At 42.8% G+C, this 22,319-nt stretch overlaps 1 protein-coding gene across 2 annotated transcripts in view; it reads left to right on the top strand.

Annotated features, from left to right (window-relative positions):
* The window catches only part of jcada (junctional cadherin 5 associated a), a 35,847-nt gene extending 14,895 nt beyond the window's left edge, over positions 1 to 20,952 (top strand). Inside the window, exons 2-4 of one of the 2 annotated variants that reach the window (XM_035414927.1) lie at positions 4,608 to 5,014; positions 12,386 to 16,806; positions 18,527 to 20,952. In XM_035414927.1, the coding sequence (XP_035270818.1) occupies positions 4,713 to 5,014; positions 12,386 to 16,806; positions 18,527 to 18,561 (4,758 nt within the window). In that variant the 5' untranslated portion in view covers positions 4,608 to 4,712 and the 3' untranslated portion in view covers positions 18,562 to 20,952. The remainder of the gene's footprint in view (positions 1 to 4,607; positions 5,015 to 12,385; positions 16,807 to 18,526) is intronic. The other variant, XM_035414928.1, reaches the window with a different exon arrangement.
* Positions 20,953 to 22,319: the final 1,367 nt, after the last annotated feature.

Below are 22,319 nucleotides of genomic sequence, written 5' to 3'. Positions count from 1 at the left end.
AAGTGTTAGGCTAGATGTAGACAGGACAGAGCCAATGAAAACCTTCACCATAGAAGGTGCCTTCAGGAGAACTGGATGGAGCTGCAAAAACCAAACATGAAAATAGAGTATTAATTACCACTGCTGCAGCATCAGCTCGGCTCTACAGTGAAAAGAAGGGCTTTGTAGGAGCCTAAAAACACTTTAGATGGCATGTGGCTGCTAGTGAACGTTGACCATTCCAGAAACTGCCAACAAAGTTTGGAAGTAGCTTAAGCAAAGTGTAGCTACATCTTTATGTAGATATGCATTTTATTTTTTCAATGTTACGGAGTTTTATTAAAAAAAAGCTATTAACAGGAATATTTTGTAGTGTTTCAGATGGTTTGTTGTGCCTTAACTAAGATAATGTGGTCCTGTCTAAAATTGTTGTGGGTAGTTTGCAACAGGTTCTGGGAAAGGGTGATGCTTAGCACAGCTATAACCAGGTCTGCCTCTCACTGCTTAACATCATGCTTATTTTCCTCATCCACGTGCCATTGCAGTCTATTTATACAGCAGGTGTAAACATTAAGCGAAGGGTCAGTGGGTCCACAGTCATTTTAATGACTGCGCATTTAAAGAATTATCATTTAGAATCTCCCAGTATGGGAATAAATGACGTCATGGCTGGATACTAATGTTTTAAAAATGAAATTTTTTTCCATAAAGATATCCACAGATATCTCTTTACTCTGCATTTGCACAAGTGCAGATGACTCTAGATCAGAGCGATTCATGTGGGCGATTCGATGAGAGATTCATGTGGGCCTCGTGCATGCAGTGAACCGGTAGCTGACACCAAACTGTCAACCTAGAAGCTGTCGAAATCTCCCGACCTTCTGGTGCTGTTGCCGCTCTCAGGCCCGAATGCCTTATGTGGATACATAAAGTGTATTTATTCCCCCAATATCTATTTATAAGCAAGGTGTCTATTCTAATCAGGACAAAACCCCGCTGGATACTCTGCAACTTACCGCTGCTGTTAGGGCCCTTTATATAGGCTATATTTATTATTTCTTTTGTGTTGTTTTTAGTGGCTCAGCAGGGCTTTTTAACAAAATTGCAGGAAACCACAATGGAAGACTGAACGAGTCAGAAGAAAATGAAAAACAATTTTACACAATTTTAAACAGTTCATTCAACGTGGCTCTTGCTTGGACTTTCTTTACTTCACACGAAGGTGTGGTGTTTCATTGCTGCTAATAAAGATGGAACACAAAATGAGGAGCTGTAATGGAACAGAATCACTATATTTTACTGTGTATTTTGGTGTCTTCTTTAGATTACACTAGATACTTTTAGATATTTCTTTTCCATTGTGTCTGAACTTGGAGTGAGCGCTTTTTTATTTACTATTTATATTAATTAAAATTCTTTTTTGTAGCCTAAATAGGACTAAACTGCCTCTGTAATCCCAGTGAAGGTATAAGACACCTTATCTCTTCACTCACACAACATTTGTGAGGGCATGTTTTATTAAACTTGTTATTTATGTCTATCATCAGATCAATTTTCTCTACAGGCAGAATGATGTTCTATAATATTCAAAGAACACAGTAGTTGAAGTTTTGGATAGTTTTGGGGATTATATAATCAGAAAATTAAGCAACTGCTTTCAAGCCAGGCTGCTTTTTTTAAGTGTCGGTTCTTTTCTCAAAAGGAAATGATTTCAATTTTGAACTTTTAGTGGTTAGTGGTGCTGTCTGTGTCAGTGGCGCTAGTAACTTCCCACAGTCAGATTTAGCTAAAACATGGCACTTGAGCAATAAAAACATCCCACCAAAATAGAGAAGCCATATTCCACCTCCTGTCTGAATTGATTCCATTTGCAAAAAACTGAGAAATTTGCTCACAAGAAGCCACTACAGGCGGCTCATGTCGACCACCTCTGTCGGCCTTAATTCTAGAAAAATGGTTATCGACCAGCTTACTTTTTAAAATCATATTTTTAACATTCCAAAATAGGCTAGATCTCCATTTGATTAATTGCCTGTAAGATATTTAAGATATAGTTCTATGTAGATAGATGTATTCTCTTGCAGGGATTGAGTTCCACACTGTGTTTACCCTTTTATTTTTGCCCTGAATATGTTTTTTTATTTATCTTTAGCATACTGAGCTGTGTTATGTGTGCCATAAGCCAGGGTCATTCATTTCTGAAAAAATATGTCAGACAATTAAAAATGATTTTAATGATTTGCCACATGTTGCAGTACCAGAGCTGAACATTTCAGTTTATTACTGAAATTAAAATTGTTGCGTTTTCAGATTTAGGCCTAATGCTAAAGAAGTAACAGGGATCCTGTTTGTGGCTCACATGTCTAGCATTGCGGATGCAGATCACAAGTCAAGCGTTGCTGCACACATTTTCTCAGTCTGGGTTTTTTTTTTTTTCTTTTCAAAGGAAATTCTGTTGCATAAGGGGTTTAGTGATATTTAAATGGGGGCATGTTTTGCACTGTATTAAGCCACAGGGGTCATGACCGGTGGAAATGATGAGTCCCTGCAGCTGACGGGCTGGCAGTGTTGGTCGCAGTGAAAGCGGCGAGGCCGCGTCGGCACACGGGCGAGGAGCGTAAACACGGCTTCGGCCGCGCTGAGGCACCAGGGATAAACCGATAAGTGGCTAAATATGTCGCCAGACGCAGCCGAAGCGCAGATAAAAAAGAAATGTCTGCGGTGAAGAGGAAGGAAAAGGGCGTGACGACCACTTTGAGTCAAATGCTTCTGTGTTGACCTAACGTCATTCTTGGTAGCTATCAAAGGAGGGAAATAAAGGAGATTGTGGTGTTATGGAAAACACAGCCCTACGGGAGCCGCGAGTGAAGGACTTGCTGTTTCATAGCGGTGTTTCCCACGGGCGAGCAAGCGAATCAGTTGCACGTTGACTTGTTTTCGGTTTGTAAACACTTTGTTCTGCGGTAAGGCTTACACAATTTCAATGTTTTTCAGGCTACATCTGAAAAGCTGCCCTTTAACTGACCTGGACATAGGTCTAGTTTGGGCTTTAAAACCTTTATGTGAATTATGAAGTTAAATTTCCCAAAACTTCTAAATCCATTGACACAGAGCTTCTGGATGCTTTAAACACTACTAGTAGTGCTTAACCGACATTCAATGCCTAAACTGGATAAAACATAAAAGTTTGTTTAATTTCTGTAAAATATTACTAATAAAAAAATAGGCCCTTTTTATTACAAATAGCTACAAATTCACTAAAATGAAAGGCTAACAACAACAAAAAAAGAAACGGTTCAGCATGAAAAAGTGCCCGAATCAAAGCCAAGAGTCAATCCTCCAAAACTAACAGGTTTAGAAGTCTTAAATGAAAAAGATAATCTTATTAGAGGCCTCGTCTCACAAAGAGAGGAGAATTCCGCCTGCTCAGAGCTGGTTAATCGCTTCTGTATCACCGGCTTCAACCCGTTCAAGGCTTAAGTCCATCGGGAAGCTACTTTGAAACATTTTTAAATGGACCTGATGCTAAGAATGCGAGCTGAAGCAGGCTGTACTTTCAGAATATCAAGGCTGCACATTCTACAATCAGAGAACATTTTCTCCGGTTACTTCACAGCGAGCGGTGGTCTCTTCGCTTCTCTTCCCACACCATGATGATGTAGGATTTTTTAAAGAAAAGTCATCCTTGCTCATATATATGAATCTTGAATGAGCTGTTTTTGACACCCAGTAGAAGACTTAACAGACCTTCTATGCTTTTGAACAGGCTCCAGGTAAATGAACTTGTGTATGAACGTTAAAGCTCGTCCCTTTGCTCTGTACCCGCACCCTTCATAGGGACTCTCCATTCTGACCTCTGCCACATCATTCGGCCCCTCCTGCAGTGAGACGGGCTTCAGAGTGCGGGTTAATGCAGGTTTGGGCTGTTTGGGTGGGCAGGGGGTGGGACGTCTCTGCGGCTGGAGCGTGCTGCTGCTTTAAACGCCTCTTCAGCGGACTCATCACTGCGTGGACGGGGCGTAATCCACACGCCGAGCTCAGGCATTCCTGCACTTTGTTCCTGGATCGCGTTTTTATTTTTCTCTTAGCAGGAGATTAGGGTTACGATGAGGATGGAGAGAGGGAGGGGTTGGGGGTTCGGGGGGGGGGGGGGGGGGGATAAACAACCTCGCAAGCAGACGCGCGGCAGTGCTAAGAACCGTGCGCTAACTGTCTAAGAGCTACCGTCCTCCGAATCCCAACCGGTGGTGCCAAAACCCCGCCAGCCAGCCGGCGGCTCCTCTGCACTGCCCGTGGGCTGGAGGAGGCGCAGGAGTTTGCCTCGGAGGGAAAACTCCACTTATTCCAAATAACTGAATTTGCTATTTCGTCCAGTCTGTTTTTGTAGCCGCTGTATGGGAGGCGTTCAGCATCGCCGGTCCGTCGACGGAATCGGAAGCGTATCGTCATGGGTCTGAAAAGAGGGGAGACAGCGGCAGGCAGGCTTGAATATGGGGGGGTCGGTTTTTTTTGTTTTTTTTGTTCTCTAATTCCTCGCCCCAGCCCCGCTCCGGTCCTCTCAAGAAAAGGACACGAGGGGGACAATGGCGTTTAACGCCACCTTCTCCTGTCCGCTTGTGTTTTCCCAGTGATGGCCTCCGCCGCCGTCTTGCAGATTCGCTCCGGCTCGTAGCGTCACCCGCGCGTGGGAAAACGCCGCCTCCCCCCCACCCCCCCGCTGAAGAAAACGCGACATGTACAGCGTGGAGGACCTCCTGATTTCTCACGGATACAAGCCGCCCAAAAATGCCCCCCCGCCCTGCGAGACGGCGCGCCACGCCGACTGCCAGCGCAAAATGGCCGAGACGGGGTCCAGTGGCGGGACGGCGAACGGCTGTGAGGCGGACGCGGGGGCCTACGTGTGCGGCAGGCAGCCGCCGGCGAGGAGCTACTCCGACGACAATGAGCACAAGGACAGGAACCAAAGGAGAAAAGCTGGCAGCGGTAACCAGGGCGACACGCAGCCCCCGGGTGATTTTCTTACCAGGGATAGCGGGTGAGTTTGCTTTGTTTTTTCTTTTTTTTTTCTTTTTTTTTGGTGTTGTTGGATTTTATTTATTTATTTATTTTCATTTTTTATGTGTCTTTTGTGAAATACACACACACACACATACACACACATTCACCTAGCAATCCAGTCAGACCTGACCCTCTCTCTCTCTCTCTCTCTCTCTCTCTCTCTCTGCCTGGGAGAGGTGGGGTACACTTTCCAGCTGCAGGGAGCTGGTAGCCCTGACTCGGAATGGGGAGGAAGGGTGGGGGGGGGGCACAGTAAAGTGCTCTTGAGCCGTGGAGCAGTTTGCATGCAGCTGCTCCGTGGCGCAAGTGCAGAGAGCTCTTGTGTTTTTGAGCCCTCTGTGCACCCCACATCCCCGACAAGAAAAGACAGGAGATGGGGATTTAGGCGCGTGCCGGACCCTGGGCGGCCTCATGGGGGCGCACGTGCTGTAAACAGTACTGTACGCTCAAGACTCCACTGCATCACTGTGGTAAAACCGTACCCGTATGCGACCTGTTAGCCTCACGCGTCCTGCGCATCGTCAGCCGAACGAACCTTCCCATTTCGCCTCAAAGTGCCGCCCGGCAAGATTGTGTAATGGTGGCCGTCCTGTTCCGGCGATCATTACGTTGTGTCGTGTGCGCTGACTTTAATGATGCTGTGAGTCTGGGACTGTGCCTTGCTGTTTTCAGTTTGGGTTCCCTCAAAAACAGCTAACACTATGTGCATGCTCTCATGTTTTAGTAATTGTGTGTATATTAATGGATAATAGCACTATATAAATGCAGTCCATTAATTTCTGAATTCCAGTTGCATAAAAGTAGAAGTGTATGTAGCCTCATTCGGGTGTGAGGGTGGAAGGCATGGGATATGTACAAGTGTTGTAGGGAGTGGGTTAGCTGCACCAGTATTTTTCTGCATTCAATAACCTTATATTATTTTGTGTATAACTTGTCATGTTTAGGTTTATATAAACATTGTCCACTAGATGGTGGTACTTGTTACGTATGGCACTTTATGTATCCTTCAGTGATATTTTATACCATCATAAAGATGACATGCGCGCTTATATAACTCTGACATAGATAATGGCTTAACAGTATATTGTGCTCCTCTTTGACTGGTTGTCCATAATGAATAGCGTCTGGTTCTGACACATTTGCTCAGAAAACCGACAGTGAGGCAGTAGTACTGTCTGTTTCTTTCACACACTCCTCCTGTCAGATCTATACTGGTGAGGGAAATGACATACACTCATAAGAACACGTCATATCTCATAGGCATGCTAATGGAAGAGAAACTGAGACAAACAGTCTGGCACTTGAGAGGACGGAGCAGTCAGTGAGTTATGCCTGCTTGACCTGTATCGCAGACAGAGGGGAAGAGGGCTGGAATCACGACTGACCTGTAGACAGAGGCATCGTTATGCACACACCACAGAACCAAGCTCCACACATGGGCACAACCAAGCTAACGTCCTGGCACACAGGCCCGAGTTGCTACTATTTTATTAAATGGACCCCTTTCACCATTCTAAATGATAGAAATTCACAATTATGCTCACACACGCACAAACACACTACATACTTGCATTCGGTCTGCCGGAGAAGCGGAATGGCCTCAGCTTCCCAGAGGAAAAATCTTTTGCTCAGGATAGTCTGTTCTTTAACTCTTGAGAAAGTAGTAAGATCTCAATTGTACATCTTTTTGAGATAACTTCAGTCTGAATTGTTGCCCCTAAAACCCCCTTAGGAGAAAAGATGAGATAATGAGAGAATGAATTTGAGACTTCAGTAAGACAAATGGATATTGAATTGAGATGCAGTTGTTTCTTATGAGGTTACTATGAGAAAACTGAGACATATTTGAGAAGAATCATGAGATCCTAGGAGTCATAGCTGAGTTTTCTTTGAGCTCTTTTTCTGATCTCATGGTCACATGTTCAGGAGACCTAAATTAGACTTATTTAAGATCATTTAGAGATCTCTTGTTTTGATCAGAGTAAGACATAAATGAGATTATATGTGGTTGTTTCTCCTGAGTTGAATTTGAGCAGTAGGAGAAAAAGCCTTTGGTCTCACCTTAGTATTAAAAATGGCTCATTTGTGTCTAGGAGAAATGAAAGAAACAACTATGAGATCTCTTCTTGGATTTTGCTTTCCTATGGGTTGTCTGGCTGGTAGAGAGAAAGGTGTGTTTCCCTGCATATTTCTGGGCCAAGGCCGGGAGCTCAGGGCGTGAGCGCGTTTCTTTATTTAGTTTTTGTTTGCGTATTTGTCAGAGCACAAAATTAAACCACTGCTGAAAAGCAGGAGGAGCCAGCTATGAGCGGGAAAAGTTACTGAAAAGTTACCGCTCGTTTAGCTTTTTTTAGTCTTTATTATTTTAGTTTGTTGTTTTTGTTTATTTTTATTTTTGCCCGGAATCTGTGAGGGGGAAGGGCGAAGATGCCTGTTTACTTCATTTCGGTTTAGTGTGGGTGCGTTCTCTCTCTCTTCATGTGGCAACCAACGGTGCATTCCCAGAACTTTCACATCTCCCCCCAGGCGTGTCACGCTGGCATGTGACATGCACACACACACACACACATACGCACGCACACACACACACACACACACACACACACAGACACACACACACATGGATGCACACACGCACACAACTCACACACACACACACACACACACACACACACACATGCTGATGCATGCAGAAACAAACAAAAAATCACACAAACAAACACACTTTGTAAACAACACACATACACATACACTTCTGAAATTGTAAACAAGAAATGTAAACAAATAAATAAATAACTTGTATACCAACGTTTCATTTGAAATTTGTTGGGGCCCCGAAAAGTGTGGCTATAATCACTTATAATTTCCAAAATGAAAATTTAAAAAATGATGATATGGGTATGAAATCTTAACACCTTCGGCTCTTTTTTCTGGTGCATGGTGTGTTTCAAGCTATTGCACTGGTAAAATGGTATTTTCGTCATGAATTTTGACATGCCTGAGCCATTTAATAATTTTGTGACTTTCTGTGCACCAAAGTAGGAGGGAAGCTGCTACTGGGGATGTGGCAGCCAATATTGGATAGCGCAGTGTAATTTTGATGCAGCTCATTGCAATTTTCAGATCAGTCAAGTCTGCCATTGTCAGCTTTTGCTGCCTGCTTAGACCATGTCTACGGCTAAAGCACAGGCCGTTGTACAGTGGATTGCTAATTTCTGTAATTTCCTAAGCAAAGTGATCACAGCCTATTCAAAACACAATCTGTGGTTTTCATGGATCATATGTGGTCCAATTTGACTTTGATATAAATCCCAGAAGCAGGAAAAATGCATACTTTGCATTTATTGTCTTATTTTAAAAAAATATAATTTTAATTCCTCTATTTATTTCTGTTTTTAATTGTTTATGGCTTGTTTATGGCTTACAGTATACTGCTTTGTGGTCCCTGGGGTATTTTGCTCTTTTTCTTCCACTCGTCTATTATGAGAAGTATAACAATAAACACAACTTAAACAATCTTTTCATTTTATTTGACTGTAGCTAAAATGATAGCTGCAGTAGTGGCACAAATTATGGATAGACTGCCAACATAAAAGAAGAGTGTAGAAATAATTAGCATTGAGTTAAACAAGTGTTAATCATACAAATTCCTATGTATTAGTTCATACCGACATGATGGAGCAGTCTAACATATCTAAATGGTGGATGTTTTATAACAGCTTGAACATGTATTGCTTTGTCCAGTTTTTTTTTTCTTGTTCTTTTTTTTTACATAAAATGATATTCGTTAAAAAAAAATTATTGATGGTCATAGAATATCATTACCACTCAGGGTCAAGATGATATTTAGAATATGGGAGAACCGGCAGAATTGTAATAGCCTAATTATAATAATTATGTTATGCGATCACAACCTGTGAACTTTCACTACATAGAGATATATGTGTGGGACATGTGTAACAGAGGTGCGCATGGAAATTCAGTTGTCATATTAACTACCATCCTATGGTAGATTTTCTGTAAAAGAAGCTGATTGCAGTCCTTGGTTCTAAGCATATCAAAAGGTCATGGCCTATCACAAAATTACCCATAATGTACCAATTTCCTGGCCATATGAAACCTTTACTCATTTGTCTGTCTGTCTATGATGTCTGTGTTCTATAATGTTTTCTGTCAATTTTTTTGTGTTGTGTGCTTGGAACCCTGTAATTGCTGCTTGCAGCTATATTTTCATTTTTATGTTTAGAGAATAACTATGGGCATTGCCTTAATGGAGTTAAGCTCCTCTTTGTAGTGGTCTTAAAAGTGGGACATTTTGGTTATCCACATTTAACAAGAGAATGGAAACATACAAAGAACACAAAATTGAATTGGTAATACAATGGATTCCAGCTGTACAGTTTTTTATGAATAATGCATAAAGCCTTTTGGCAAAATAACATTGCAATGTTGCGTTTTCTTACAAATATGCTTTTTTCTTCATTATTACATTTATACACTAATTCTTACAAAGGAAGTTTAATACTGTTGATAAGTGAATAAATATATTTACCCTATGCAGAGAACATATTTTCCATTTGCAGTGGCTAAGTTGTTTTTTTATTGTAGGTGGGTCAAATAATGTTGCTAATCCAGTGTAAGCCTTAAGTAGGTTCCAGACCAATAATACAAAATTGAGTTTGTAATTCTTTCTCACAGTGTTTTTTTTTGGTTTTTTTTTGTATTGCACCTACACCACAGGCATTCTGAAAGACTACATATACAAATGCATACCTTCATCAAGATGGTTTAACTATGTAAACAGTCATGGCAGCAATTACAGAAATAATTATTTATAAAAATTAAATCTAAATTTTACTCTCTGTTGCACTGGTCTAGCTTGTTGTGATCATAAATTATTCAGCAACACAGTTTTATCACTTTGTTTTGTTTTGTAATGCTCTGCATGTTTTATTACTTGAAGTTGAACTGAATCCAGTGATTTTACTCGTTAAGTAACTGGAAATTAAATTGAACAAAATAACTGGGAGTTGGAGGGCTTTTAAAGGCAAGGCTGTGTTTTCAGCAAAACTGGATTGACTTTAAAATTGAATTATATACATGAATAGCCTAAGGCCTTTTTGTTCCTCTTATAATACTGAGCCAGAACTGTTACATTGCTAATGTTACAGGCGTTCGTGTAGGCGTTTTCATTTAATACAAAAGCAATGGTAAGATGACATAGCCCTGAAGACACATTATGATGTTGCATTCTCGGCCATGTGTTGTTTTTTTAACCATAGCTTTTTTTCGCAGTACGTTTTTTCCCCCCTTTTTTAAAATAACATACGGCTCGATGTATCATTCCCCTCCAGGAAATTAAGTAGTTTATTTGCTTGAACTTGACAGTCGGCCTGCGTAAGTAGCTGCCAGTTTATCTTGGACAGAGTTATGGATGTGGGGAGCCTCTCTGTGTGGGAGGGATGGTGGCAGGGTGTGCTGCACAGGACTGCCTTGGCAGTTGGCATGAAGAGAAAACACACACATTCTCGCAGAGATCCAGCTTGCTTTCGGGAAATGGAGATTTACAATCAAGTACCGAGACCTAGTACTCCAATGCAACACATTACCTACTTCACACATATTAGGGCCTGGACTGATTTATGTGCAGGTCACATTGCAGGGTATTAGCGGCGTGAGATGGTTAAGAGAGTCAGGCCACTGGCTCCAGCACATCGCTCAGACAGGCTTGGTCTGTCTGATTGAGTCATGAAGAATGAGAGGAGATAAAACAACAGACCAGAACAGCTGCTAGAAATGGACTAAATGTTTTGGAGCATTTGAAAGAGCAAATCGCGGTCATGTTAACACAGGGTGCTGCCTTTTTTATGCATAAAAAAAGAGGCTAAAACGTTGGGGGACAAAAACACCCCATTGTATAAACGTCAATATTCTAAGGTCTTTTTTGAAGATTACAACAGATGATGACCCAGACCTGCGCCACAACAAAATAATTACTCCTGTTTCTTTGAGCCAATTGTCTTTTGGTGTTTAGCATTTGCGTTGTTTTACTGATCATAATATAATAATCAGCTGTTTGTAGCATGGCAAGATACAAAGAGAAAGCTCTTAATTTGAATGAAAAGACAAAGAAGTGATGTCACACCTTGGCAAGCTTACTGAACATGGGTAAATTAAAACAGAAATCACTCCTAGAGTTTAAAAAATATATATATTATTAGCCTATGTGGCAAAAATGAGTTTTGATCAGAACGCCAAAACATTATTTGTAGTTTATTTCATTACTTTAATCCTACTATTTCATCACACTTCTGTATTATAATAAAATCATGAATAACATTAATTTATTGTGTTGTTATTGTGAGTTAGCATATTATACTTACATAGTTATTTATGAAAATTGTTATTTTTATCAGAACGTAAGTGAATTACTATAAAACACATATTTCAAAATGTCCTGCCTTCCAAAGATGCAGTATTCCGTCACCTAGCGCAACCACTGGCAAATAAACTTTGGAATTAACATTGGTCTGCTGTTTTTTTTTTTTTTTACATCCAATAAAGTGTGACTGTGGGTATTTTAAATGAAAACTCAGAGGTTTGAACAACATACAGTTCGACAAAAATCCATTTTCCCTTTGAATTTGACATGCAGTTTTTGTAAATTCCCTGTGTTATATAACAAGGAGAGGCTTTACGATATGACTACATAATTTCCATAATTACTTGGTTTTGCCAGCCAGTGCATGGCTCAAACACGTTGTCAGTGACAAAATCACACTCATGTGAGACCTGGAAAAAGCGTCCAGTTCCCAGTAAAAGAATGGAAGATGGAATATTAGAAAAAATTTGAACAAAAAACATACTGAAGCCCTCAGTAATTTATGCTTTTTTCATTCGTAAACTCACTATCTGTTCACAAGCTGTCACACTGTGACAGACAAACCGACGAATATCTGTTTTGAGCTTTTTAAAACTGTAGTGGCACTGACTCAAAAGCATAAATGCCAAGGACTTCAGTCAAAGGTCAGTTGATGGATGTCAATCAGGAAGGGAAATTTTGAGGTACCTATCTGTGACTGTGACATCCTCTGATCCTATAAACAATGCAGATAGGAAAAGTGTATGTAAAGATTTTATGTGAATTATATGTAACTATACAATTGGTACTCGATTGAATTTATTTACATTGGTTTTCATATCCAGAACTAAAGGTGCTTTATATATTTATATTTTGTGTTCAGACACCCATTACACATCAGCTGTTGGAAAGAAAAGGATTATTAAGGCAGTTATTGTATTTGTTTGTTATTGTTTTGTGCCTTTATTGCTGTATTTTTTGTTGCAGATTATATGACAGGACCAGGGGAATGCAGTCGCAGCCCAGGGGCGAGAGGGACGTGTCCTACTGGAGGAGAAGGGGCCAGGACTTCAGTGTCTTGCTGGATTATGCAGACTGCAGAGAGCTCAGGGGGAGTGGCTTCACCAGGCCTACAGAGGGGGCGTGGATATCTTTGGGGGAGGAGCGTGGGCGTGAGAGGCAGTGTTGGGACGAGGTAGAGTGGGAGGCGGGGAGGGACCAGTGGAGGGCGACCGGGGATAGGAAATGCCAGAGCCTGGGAATGGAGGAGTGGAGACCAGCAGTGGCCCTGGGGCGGCAGCTGTCAGACAACGAGAGTGTGCGGAGGACCCAGGGTCAGTCGAGAATCACTGCGCCGGATGGGGGCGTTGACTCCAGGACCAAGGGAAAGTCTCTGTCCCTTCCTCGTGTGCTGCTACCGGAGAGCCTGCAGTACGTGGATGTGTCTACGCACAGCCAATGTGCCTATGGTGCCCAGCGGCTCAACGGCAGCCTTTCCCACAGGCCTCCCCACAAGCACCACAGCAGGGATTGGTGGGCTGAGAATGGGCACTGGCCCGGCGGCCACGGAGCACTTTTACCAAAGCCTAAGTTCAGCAGGCCACTCAAGCCTCCGTCCTACGAGGCTCACCAACAGACACGGGGCAGTTCAGAGATGCTCGCTGGAGACCAGGGGCCCCACCCAAAAGACAAGGGGTCTTGTGTCCCCAGGCAGGACTCTTTTGCACCCGAGTCTGTTGGGTCTGGCATGGAGCCTCCGGGGTACATACCTCCTCCGTCCTATGAGAGGCCTCTGTTACATAGGGGAGCCCAACAGAACTACAGTGACATGTCGGACTTCAGACTAAAAGGGGCACCCTTTCAGCAGGTGCCTCATGGCATGGAGTCCGGGAGGTGGGTTTCTAGACCAACAGGAGGCTCTTGGCTGGAACAGCCGAGGGACAGGAGCGCGCCCTGCAGGAAACAAGGTCTCCCGGGTCTCTCGCCGAACAATGTGGGGTGGGTCCAGTACCTGCCTTTTGATGATCCGCGAGTGAGACACATCTCAGGAGGGCCCTGTGGGAGTGCTCTGACCGATGCCGACAAAATTAGACACATCAACAAAGAGCTTCCAAGTGCTAAAGTGTTGGAACAATCAACACACGACAGTGCCTTTCCCCCTACACAGGGACAGTACGTCAGTACTGAAACTGACAAAAGGTCTCTTAATGAGCATAACAATGGCAATAGATGGTACAGTGGTGTGCACAAAGAGAGTGGCAACTCCTTAGCTTCCAACCAAAGCTGTAATGAGTATCAAAGAGACCTATCTCCCACAGTTCAGACAAGATTGTCCGGGCAGAGCACAAATCTGGACAAGGTGCTCCCTGAAACCATTACGCAGGTGAAAAAAATAGAACCTGGAATGGAAGGGGAGAGAAAGCAGAGCTCGAAGAGAAGGGTCAACGAGACCATATTCTGCCTGGTGTCAGTACCCATACACCTGCAGCCAAACAGAGAGAGCTGCGATCAGAACAACAACCAGAAACCGGATCAGTCTAATCCGGATCAGGGGAGCTCCGCTCAGAGCAGAGAGGACACGCATAGCCAGTCCCAGTTGAGCACATCCTTAACCGACCTTGAGCTGCAGACACTTACTGTAAACAGGATGAAAGACACGGGCCCGAAGAGGCCCCCACCTGGAAAAGAGTCACAGCCCCTTCATCCAAATAACCACAAGGAGCTGCTGTACTCTGGATCCTGGCCTGGGGACCAGTATCGAGATCAAGAGACCCAGACCAGCTGCCCCGCAGCCACAAAAGGGCCTCAGGGCCTTCCACACCAGCAAGCACATGTACAAGGCCCTTCTGCCACTGACATCATTGCTGACAATGGTGTGGGTGGTGACTGCAGTGCATTTGGGTACCCTATGAAGGGGCAGAAGAGCCTGAACCCATCCAGCAACAGCGCTTTCTCCAGGACTGCCAACTTCCCCAGTAAGCTTTCTAAGCCCAAAGAGGAGCCACCAGCTCCCTCAGGCAGCCCCCTGGCTCAGAGGAGTGCAGCAAAACCGTCGCCTGGCAATGGTCAGGAGGCCTTTGGCCAGTTCCTGCTGAAGCCTGTCAGCAGACGGCCCTGGGATGCCATTGAGGAGCTGGAGTCCTTCAACAACGAGCTGCAGTTGCAAATCAGCAAAAGGCCCAGCGTGGACCAGTGCATCGAGGACCTGGACCAGGCCTACAGGGACATTTTAGAGCTAAGCACAACCAGTGACAACCATGAAAATGGTAAGGCAGAAAACCTTGATTGCAACCCAGTGAAAGTGCCCCCCAGAAAACCCAACAAAATCCAGCATGACTTTGAGAACTGGAACAGTGAACCTGAGTATGGGAAGGTGAGGAGTGCTTTCTCCAGGCCACCGGCAAAGACTGTAAGCTTCCAGAAGCTACCAAACGAGCCTGGCTTTAGAGACTGTGGCCTCCTCTCCCAGATTTCACCAGATGTGGTAGATGACTGCGTGGTCCCAAGCTCAGACATCCCTGTGCTGAAGGAGTCCCTGCTTAGAGATGTGGGCCTGACGGTTTACACTGAAGTGCCGGAGGGGCCCAGGCTGTCTACACTGGACGTCTCCACACTCACCAGCCCCCCTGACTATGAGGATGTATATCAAACTTTACTACTGTCACACGAGAGAGCAGAAGCAGCGGAGTACAAGGCAAGAAATATGGACGTGACTCCACACAGTTCCTTCAGGACATTCGGACTTGGGGTGGATCCAGTGCAACAGGATCCCTCACTCTCCAGAGCTGAGACTGAGAGAAAGGTAAAGAAAAAGAACTTGGCATTCGGGTATAGTGGGGAGAACATCATTGAGGTTAAAGGTCAAGGTGACAAGATTTATTTTCAAAGGGAACAGGCTGATTTTGTCAAGTCCAAGCCTTCAGCAGATGGAAGAATTAATGAAGAAGTGGCATCAGTGTCGGACGAGGAGGCTTCTGATCATTTTGATTGGCAGAAGCAGCTGTCATTAGCAGAGAAGCACCTAGAGGAGCTGCTGATTAATGAAAAGGCCAACAGTCTACCAAAGGAGGACCTGAGCAATCTGTATGAAGTGCAATGTGCAGAGGGGATCCCTGAGAAGGAGTCGATTGAGGAACGGGCTGCTAGGATCCTGGGAATAGAGGTCCCTGCAGAGTCGCTTGCTGTAGGGGACCAGAAGCCTGGGACAGACACTGCTGAGCCTGTAGTGGCAATAGAACCAGAGCCTGTGATGACACAAGTACCATGGGAAAGTAAAGCCAGTAGAAAGTCATTGCAAGTGCAAAGCCAGTATGAAGAAGTTAGTGAGGAGCCTGTGGATCCAAATGGATCGAGGCAGGAGGAGGAAGAGTTGGCGGAGCCTGGATACGATGCCCGCCTGAGTGGGACATTGGAAAGGCTGCTCTTGTCGGTGGCTGTCAGTAGCAGCGACGACAAGGTGTCTCGGAATGTGAGTGGTGACATGCAGAGATGTGGTGCTTCCCCAGATCCTGTGGCCCTGGAGGCTGAGGTCCTGGAGGCTGTGACCTTAGAGAATGAGGCCCTAGAGGCTATTGTCATGGAGGCTGAGGCCCTGGAAGCTGTGACCCTGGAGGCTGAGGCCCTAGAGGTTGAGACCCTGGAGGTTGCAGCCCTGGAACCTGTGGACCTGGATGCTGAGGCCCTAGAGGCTGTGGCCTTGGAGGCTGAGGCCCTGGAAGCTGTGACCCTGGAGGCTGAGGCCCTAGAGGCTGAAACCCTGGAGGTTGCAGCCCTGAAACCTGTGACCCTGGATGCTGAGGCCCTAGAGGCTGAGGCCCTGGAAGCTGTGGCCCTGGAGGTTGAGGCCCTGGAGGCTGAGGCCCTGAATGATGTGTCCTTGGAGTCTGAGGCCCTGGCAGCTGAGGTCATGGAGGCTGCAGCCCTGGAGGCTGTGGCCCTGGAACTTAAGGCTCTGGAGGCAGAGACCCTGGAGGGTATGGCTCTTGAGCCTGAAGTCCCAGAAAAGGAGGACTTGGAGGCAGAGGTCCCAGAGGCAGAGGCCCTGGAGCTTCAGACCCTGGAGGTTGAGGCCCCACCAGTTGGGATGGCCAACTTGTATTGTCAAGAGGCAATGGAGAACCTTGTCCTCCAGCCAAAGGAGAGGGGCTCCGTATCCCACATGGAGGACCTCATCATTAGGAGCCTAGATTCAGGGGAGGAGAGCAAGGACGAGGAGGAGTGGAACATGCAGGGCAATGGAAACTCCATACCACAGTTTGGCCCAAGTGACACACTCCATTCTACGCTACCCACGCAGCCTCGCAATGCCACTGTGGCAAAGAGGGAGATCACACTGCCCCTGGACCTCAGTGAGTACTCTCATGAGGCAGAGTACCTGGATGAGGAGGAGGAGGTGCTTCCCTTCTCAGGTCAGTCAATAGGGGAGACACAAATTCTGGGACCGATGTTGTGTACATAATTACATTATTTTATTATATGAGGAAATATTATTATATTATATTATTATTAATAATATATTATACGATTTTTGTATATGGTACATATAAATACATATGTACATGGTACATATATGTATATATAAATATATATTGTAATGGTAGGTATTCCATGTGTCATGTTACAGGTTGGCAGGGAATCGAAATGTACTTATTATATATGTTAGGTGAGATTAGAAACTTTATGTGTATGTGTGTTATAATAAACACATTCAAAGGAATTTTGTAATTACTGTAGGAGGCCAACAAAATATATATGTAATATATAATATATTATGTTATCCATAATCCATAATATGTTATCCATAACTAGGGTGATAATAATATTTGAGGAGCATTCCCAGTATACTTACCATCATGAGACCTTTCCTTCAGAAAGTTGCCTGTATCACTGTATGAGATATTAAGCTGGAAAATAATCCATGGAATATTGGCAAAATGAAGAACAGGATTGAACACTTCTGCCTGCAGACTTTTGGCGTTATATTTTAAGTATGTCTGCCAATCTTAAAGTCCTGTACTGAGATATTGTGGGTTCACTAAAGTTGTGAGGCTATAATGAGGTACAGGTGAATCTTATCCCGTTGGAAAGAACAGGAAAAAACTGATATTCAGATAAGAGGAAATATGAAAGCTAATATCCTCAGCCATTTTGCAAGAATCTGATATCTAATATCCTCAGGCATTTTTATGAAAAGATCCCTTCTTGGTCACTTAAATTTAATCAGTACTTCCATCTTATTTAGTGTTTATTAGCAGTAATACATGTGAGAAAAGCGAAGTGACACTGTTCTGCTCTCTTGGATCATACACATAAAATGTGTGTGTGTGTGCATGCGCACGCTGTGTATGGTAATGGTAGAATGAAATTTGTTATTTTTTCTTGTAATTAGGGAATTTGAATTTGAGATCAAAAGATAAGCATGACACAAAATTGCACATGCAATCGGCTTTTATTTACAGCATTTGCCTGCATGTATGTTTTACATTTTACAGAAACAGCTGTTTTTGAGTCCTCTCTATATAATCCACTGTTACCATGCAATAAGCATTTCTTCACTGTAAGTAAACTTGCTTTACCACAAGAGGGAGCTCTTGTTTCAAAAATGTGAACATGATCCAAGGTTGTGGTGCAAGGATTACATTTACATATATCAGATAGAAAATTTTAAATATGAATATTTGCATTTGAGTTCAAGATGAGTACTCCAAAGTGATCTGTCTGGAGACTGTTTTCAGTTAAGTTTCCTGTAGATAGTAATTTGACTGAAACAATTCTTGGCAAAAAATTTCAGTCTGGCCCCAGGGACCTGCACCCAGTAATTCACACCCTCTAAGAAAAAAAAAACAGCTGGAACTTGCAGTGGAAACCAAGTGCTTGTTGTTTAGATGGCTCATTGTGTTTTTCTGAAATGTAGTGTCAAGCAGGTGTGTGAAGTCTGCCTGAGAAAGAGTACAGGGGTGGGTGGAGGCCAGAAATTCTGGTGTGCAAGTTACTTCAAGCATTCAGAGAGAGAGAGGGACAAAGAGATACAGAGAGAGAGAGAGAGAGAGCTTAAAATGCATTTTGTACTGTCACATTAAGAAAGGAATGAGAGCCGTTTTCCATTTCTCTCTTTTCCCTCCCCTCCAGATTCCTACGACCCCAGTCGAGTTGAAAGAGTGTAGAGCGAGAGCTTCCTCTCCATCTGAGAATCAGTTTGCTACACTGTGTCCCTGGCCTCCCACTACAGATGCCTTCATCTCATCCCAGACCACACTGAAATGGCCTTCTACTTCGACGCAAGCATTGTTTACGTGGACGTCCGCCGCCGTGCTGCAAGCGCCGTTCCACTGCCAGAGGGGCGTGGCCCACAACGGGGTGCAGCTCTCCTCCCTCCTCTGGTCTTCCTCACCACCCTCATCTTCCTCTTGACCTTGCTTTGGCTTTCCTCTTACGGACGTTATGCAATTCTGCATTGTGCTCCCACCTTTCTGACCACGCCTAATATGTAACCCAACCGGGCCATTATTGATCACACACCTGTTTAGGGTTAGCTTAAGGGTACAGCTATTGAATGTTTGAATGTAAGTGCTTGTATGGCACTAACAGACAGGCAGGCGAGTCTGAGATTGACACAGACCTGTTCTGTTGCAGATATTAGCCGCGTTACCAGCAGTAAATTTATACCATTCAGTGTTTTATGAATCTTATGCTGAAGAGGACTTCATTGCCTTGGGCCAAGGAACTTCAGCCATTGATCTCAATAACAGTCATGCTTTGCGTTATTACCAATACATAAAGCTCTTAGATGTACAGTGGGGGTATCTTTGAAGGTGTAGATGATCAGGTGGGGCCAGATAAAGAACCCTTTGGTTATTTTATTTGAGTGAGCCAGAGCAATATTTTTATATTCCCTTTGCTTGGGATTCTTCAAAGGCGGTTTGTGGTGGTGAACAGGAGTCCTTAACAGATCCTGGCTTTAATAGGGGTTCCTACTGTTCCTCCATGACAAAAATTTGATAAATAAGCCAGATTTTTTCCCATCAAAACAGCATTCTGAACATGCATTGCAAAGATAATATTTCACAAAATATTTATTTTTGTTATTTCATTGACATGTTAATCTACATAATGTAAAAAAGTATATTTTAAATGTATTTTAAGAGATATTTTGTATTTAACCATTCAATTTTATTTTCCCACTTCAATTAAACTTGAAGTGCATTATAACTGTATATTACCACAAGAATATATATTATTTTATAAAAATTGTGTCAAAGAATGAAATATATTGAAGTTCGAATTCAGTGTGCCGAGAACACACACTATTTTGTTTATGAAGGATAAGGTTTGTTGTATTGGATTTATATCTGTCTGAAACACGATTACTTTTAAGTTTAGCCATTGAATAATACATTTTACGAACTAAGAAAAATAATATTTCATGTCTGAAAGCAGACTTGGCAATAATAGTATGTTACATATACAATAAATAGACAAGACACATTAGCAATGAAGCAGCTACTCTGGTTTGTGTTTTGTGGTTATTCAATTTACTCTAATTAGCCGTAGTTTTATATATATACACTTTATAAGCTGGAACAAAAGCGGTATAATTGATTTGTTATCTATTTTGTCTTTACTTGACTGCCTTGCACATTGCTAATTACCATCTCAGTATAGATTTATACTTTTTATATTTTTTGGTCATTAACTAATTGCATTCATTACATTATACTATATGCAAGCGTGTGATTGCTATGTCGAATATTGGTTCATGGATTCTTTTTTATTTTTAAATTGATTCCTATATCTGAAAGTTATCTATTGAAAGTTACATTTCTTTGGTGTTGATCATACAGTTTATTATACAAACTTTTCTATCCTGAAGTAATAAAAAAAAAAAACCTTGTCACATTTTCCAGGTCCCAACAGTAGTGCGATCAGCCAATAGAATGTTCTGGAGTTGTGTCCAGCAAGTCACGATCAATCTGAGACACTAAAGCAGTTGGTCAGCGAAAGGTGGTGACTGGCTTTGACGGTTTTTATATGTGGCTGGGATTACTTTGCTGACATGTTTTCCAAGTGTTGTAGAGGAAAGGGGTGCTCATTGACTCCCCAAACTCCCTCTCTTGGCTTAGCGTATGCCTAGAGGACTTGTAACTAGGTGTGTGAATCTTTTGTATTGGAGGTTTTATGTGCATCATGAATAATTCTGCACACTGCTGTTGTAATATTTTCTATTTTCATATGGACTTTAAATGCTTTTTGTACACATAGGCATTTCTTCCCTCCTTGCATTAGATGAGAGAGATGGGCGGAGGAGAAATAAAGGTGTTTGCATATAATTGCATTTGGTACTCTACACAGTATTCAACCATTATATTTCATATAGCATATTTTTATTTTCAAAACTATGCCAAGTATTTAAATCAAAACAAGCTATTTTTAGAGTATTTTAAAGGGAACTCTGTATTTATGGATATGAAATTGACCATGAAATACAGAGGTATGAGTGTGCTACCGTTGTATAATTCTGCTGACAGTTCATAAATAAACCATTTGCATGAAAGTTTCATTTGTGATATTTTTTTTCTCAGAATGAAAGCCACCTTCCACTGTCAGTTTGTGTGATACGTTTCTGCCTGATAATGTGTGTCTGTTCATGTGTGTCTCAGTTCTGTCCGTGTTTCCCTGCTGTTGATTTTGGTGCAGGCAGAGAGCTGTCTGTCTATCAAATCAAAGGGCTTACCCAGCATGTAGAGAGGCATAGCATTACCTCGTAAGCTTAACTTCAGGGTGCTCTGGGTTTTTGGGTGGCATTGCCCACCCCCTCCACTGCGATGTACATTAGCCACTCAGCCAGGTCTCTCGCACAAAGGCCGGGCTGTTATGGAGGAAGTGCACAGCTGTCTGAGTCCATCACCCTGAATCCGGTGGGGTGTCTGCGGTGTTCAATGCAGGTTTGATACAGCAACAAAGTGGAGTCCTCACATTGGTGTTGGATACAGTATCTATGCCAATGACAGTGCTATTTCCAGAAAACAGGATATTGTTCAGAGACGCAACCATTCCCTCCCCTTTCTAATTACAGGATGCTTCAATGTGATAGAGGTTCAATCATTACACCGTCAAGCTCACCCTCCTTAATTACTGCTGAATTCTTTGAAGTGGAGAGGCTCCATGGTTACTCATGAGCAAAGATCCCTGATTAGATTTTTCTGTGTAACCAAATTATATCTAATTTAGTAAATCAAATTTTTCTTTTGGTGTGTGCCTTCTGAATTTCAGTTGTTAGGCTGTGCTACAGTTTGAGCAAAAAAGGATGTTCGTTATGCTGGATTGGAGTTTTCAAACTGAGCCGTTGCTGTTTACAGATATCAAGTCTTTTTTTCTATCACAAAATTGTTCATCTTTTAAAGTCTGTTTGCAAATAAGATAGCAAGCAACTGAAAGCTTCTCAGTTTGTGAGCCTCAGTGGCATTTGAAGAAGGGTCTTTTCCTGAAATTTTAGTATGTAGATCTTTCTGAATGAATGCACAAAATATTAATTAAAATTGAGAATAGCCTGGAAGTTGAGAATAAAGAAAACAATTTTTGTTCCCAAGGCTCATGACCTCAACAAGCCCATGCTAGAGCACAAGGCAAGAACTGTAACCTGAAAGCGCCCTGTTGTGGAAATTACACTAAACTATATTCCTTATAAAAGATTTCCACAAGGCAGAGTGCGATGAAACAAAGTGTTCTCTTTATTTAGATCTCAAGGGAAGAAATCCAGCTGCTCTCAGATAGAACCGGGGGATTTGTTCCAAAAATTGTTTGTCCATAGCACATTTTTATACATTTTGAGCCAAAGCATAGTTATATAAAACAGGTTTTCATTGGTTAATTTTCCCTGGTACAGGAACAAATCTAGACAATTCTGGTTATAGTACTACAAGGC

Source organism: Anguilla anguilla, chromosome 4 (assembly GCF_013347855.1).
Source record: "Anguilla anguilla isolate fAngAng1 chromosome 4, fAngAng1.pri, whole genome shotgun sequence".
Classification (NCBI taxonomy): domain Eukaryota; kingdom Metazoa; phylum Chordata; class Actinopteri; order Anguilliformes; family Anguillidae; genus Anguilla; species Anguilla anguilla.
Note: the sequence above shows the minus strand (reverse complement) of the source record. Positions and strands in the feature narration are given on the sequence as shown.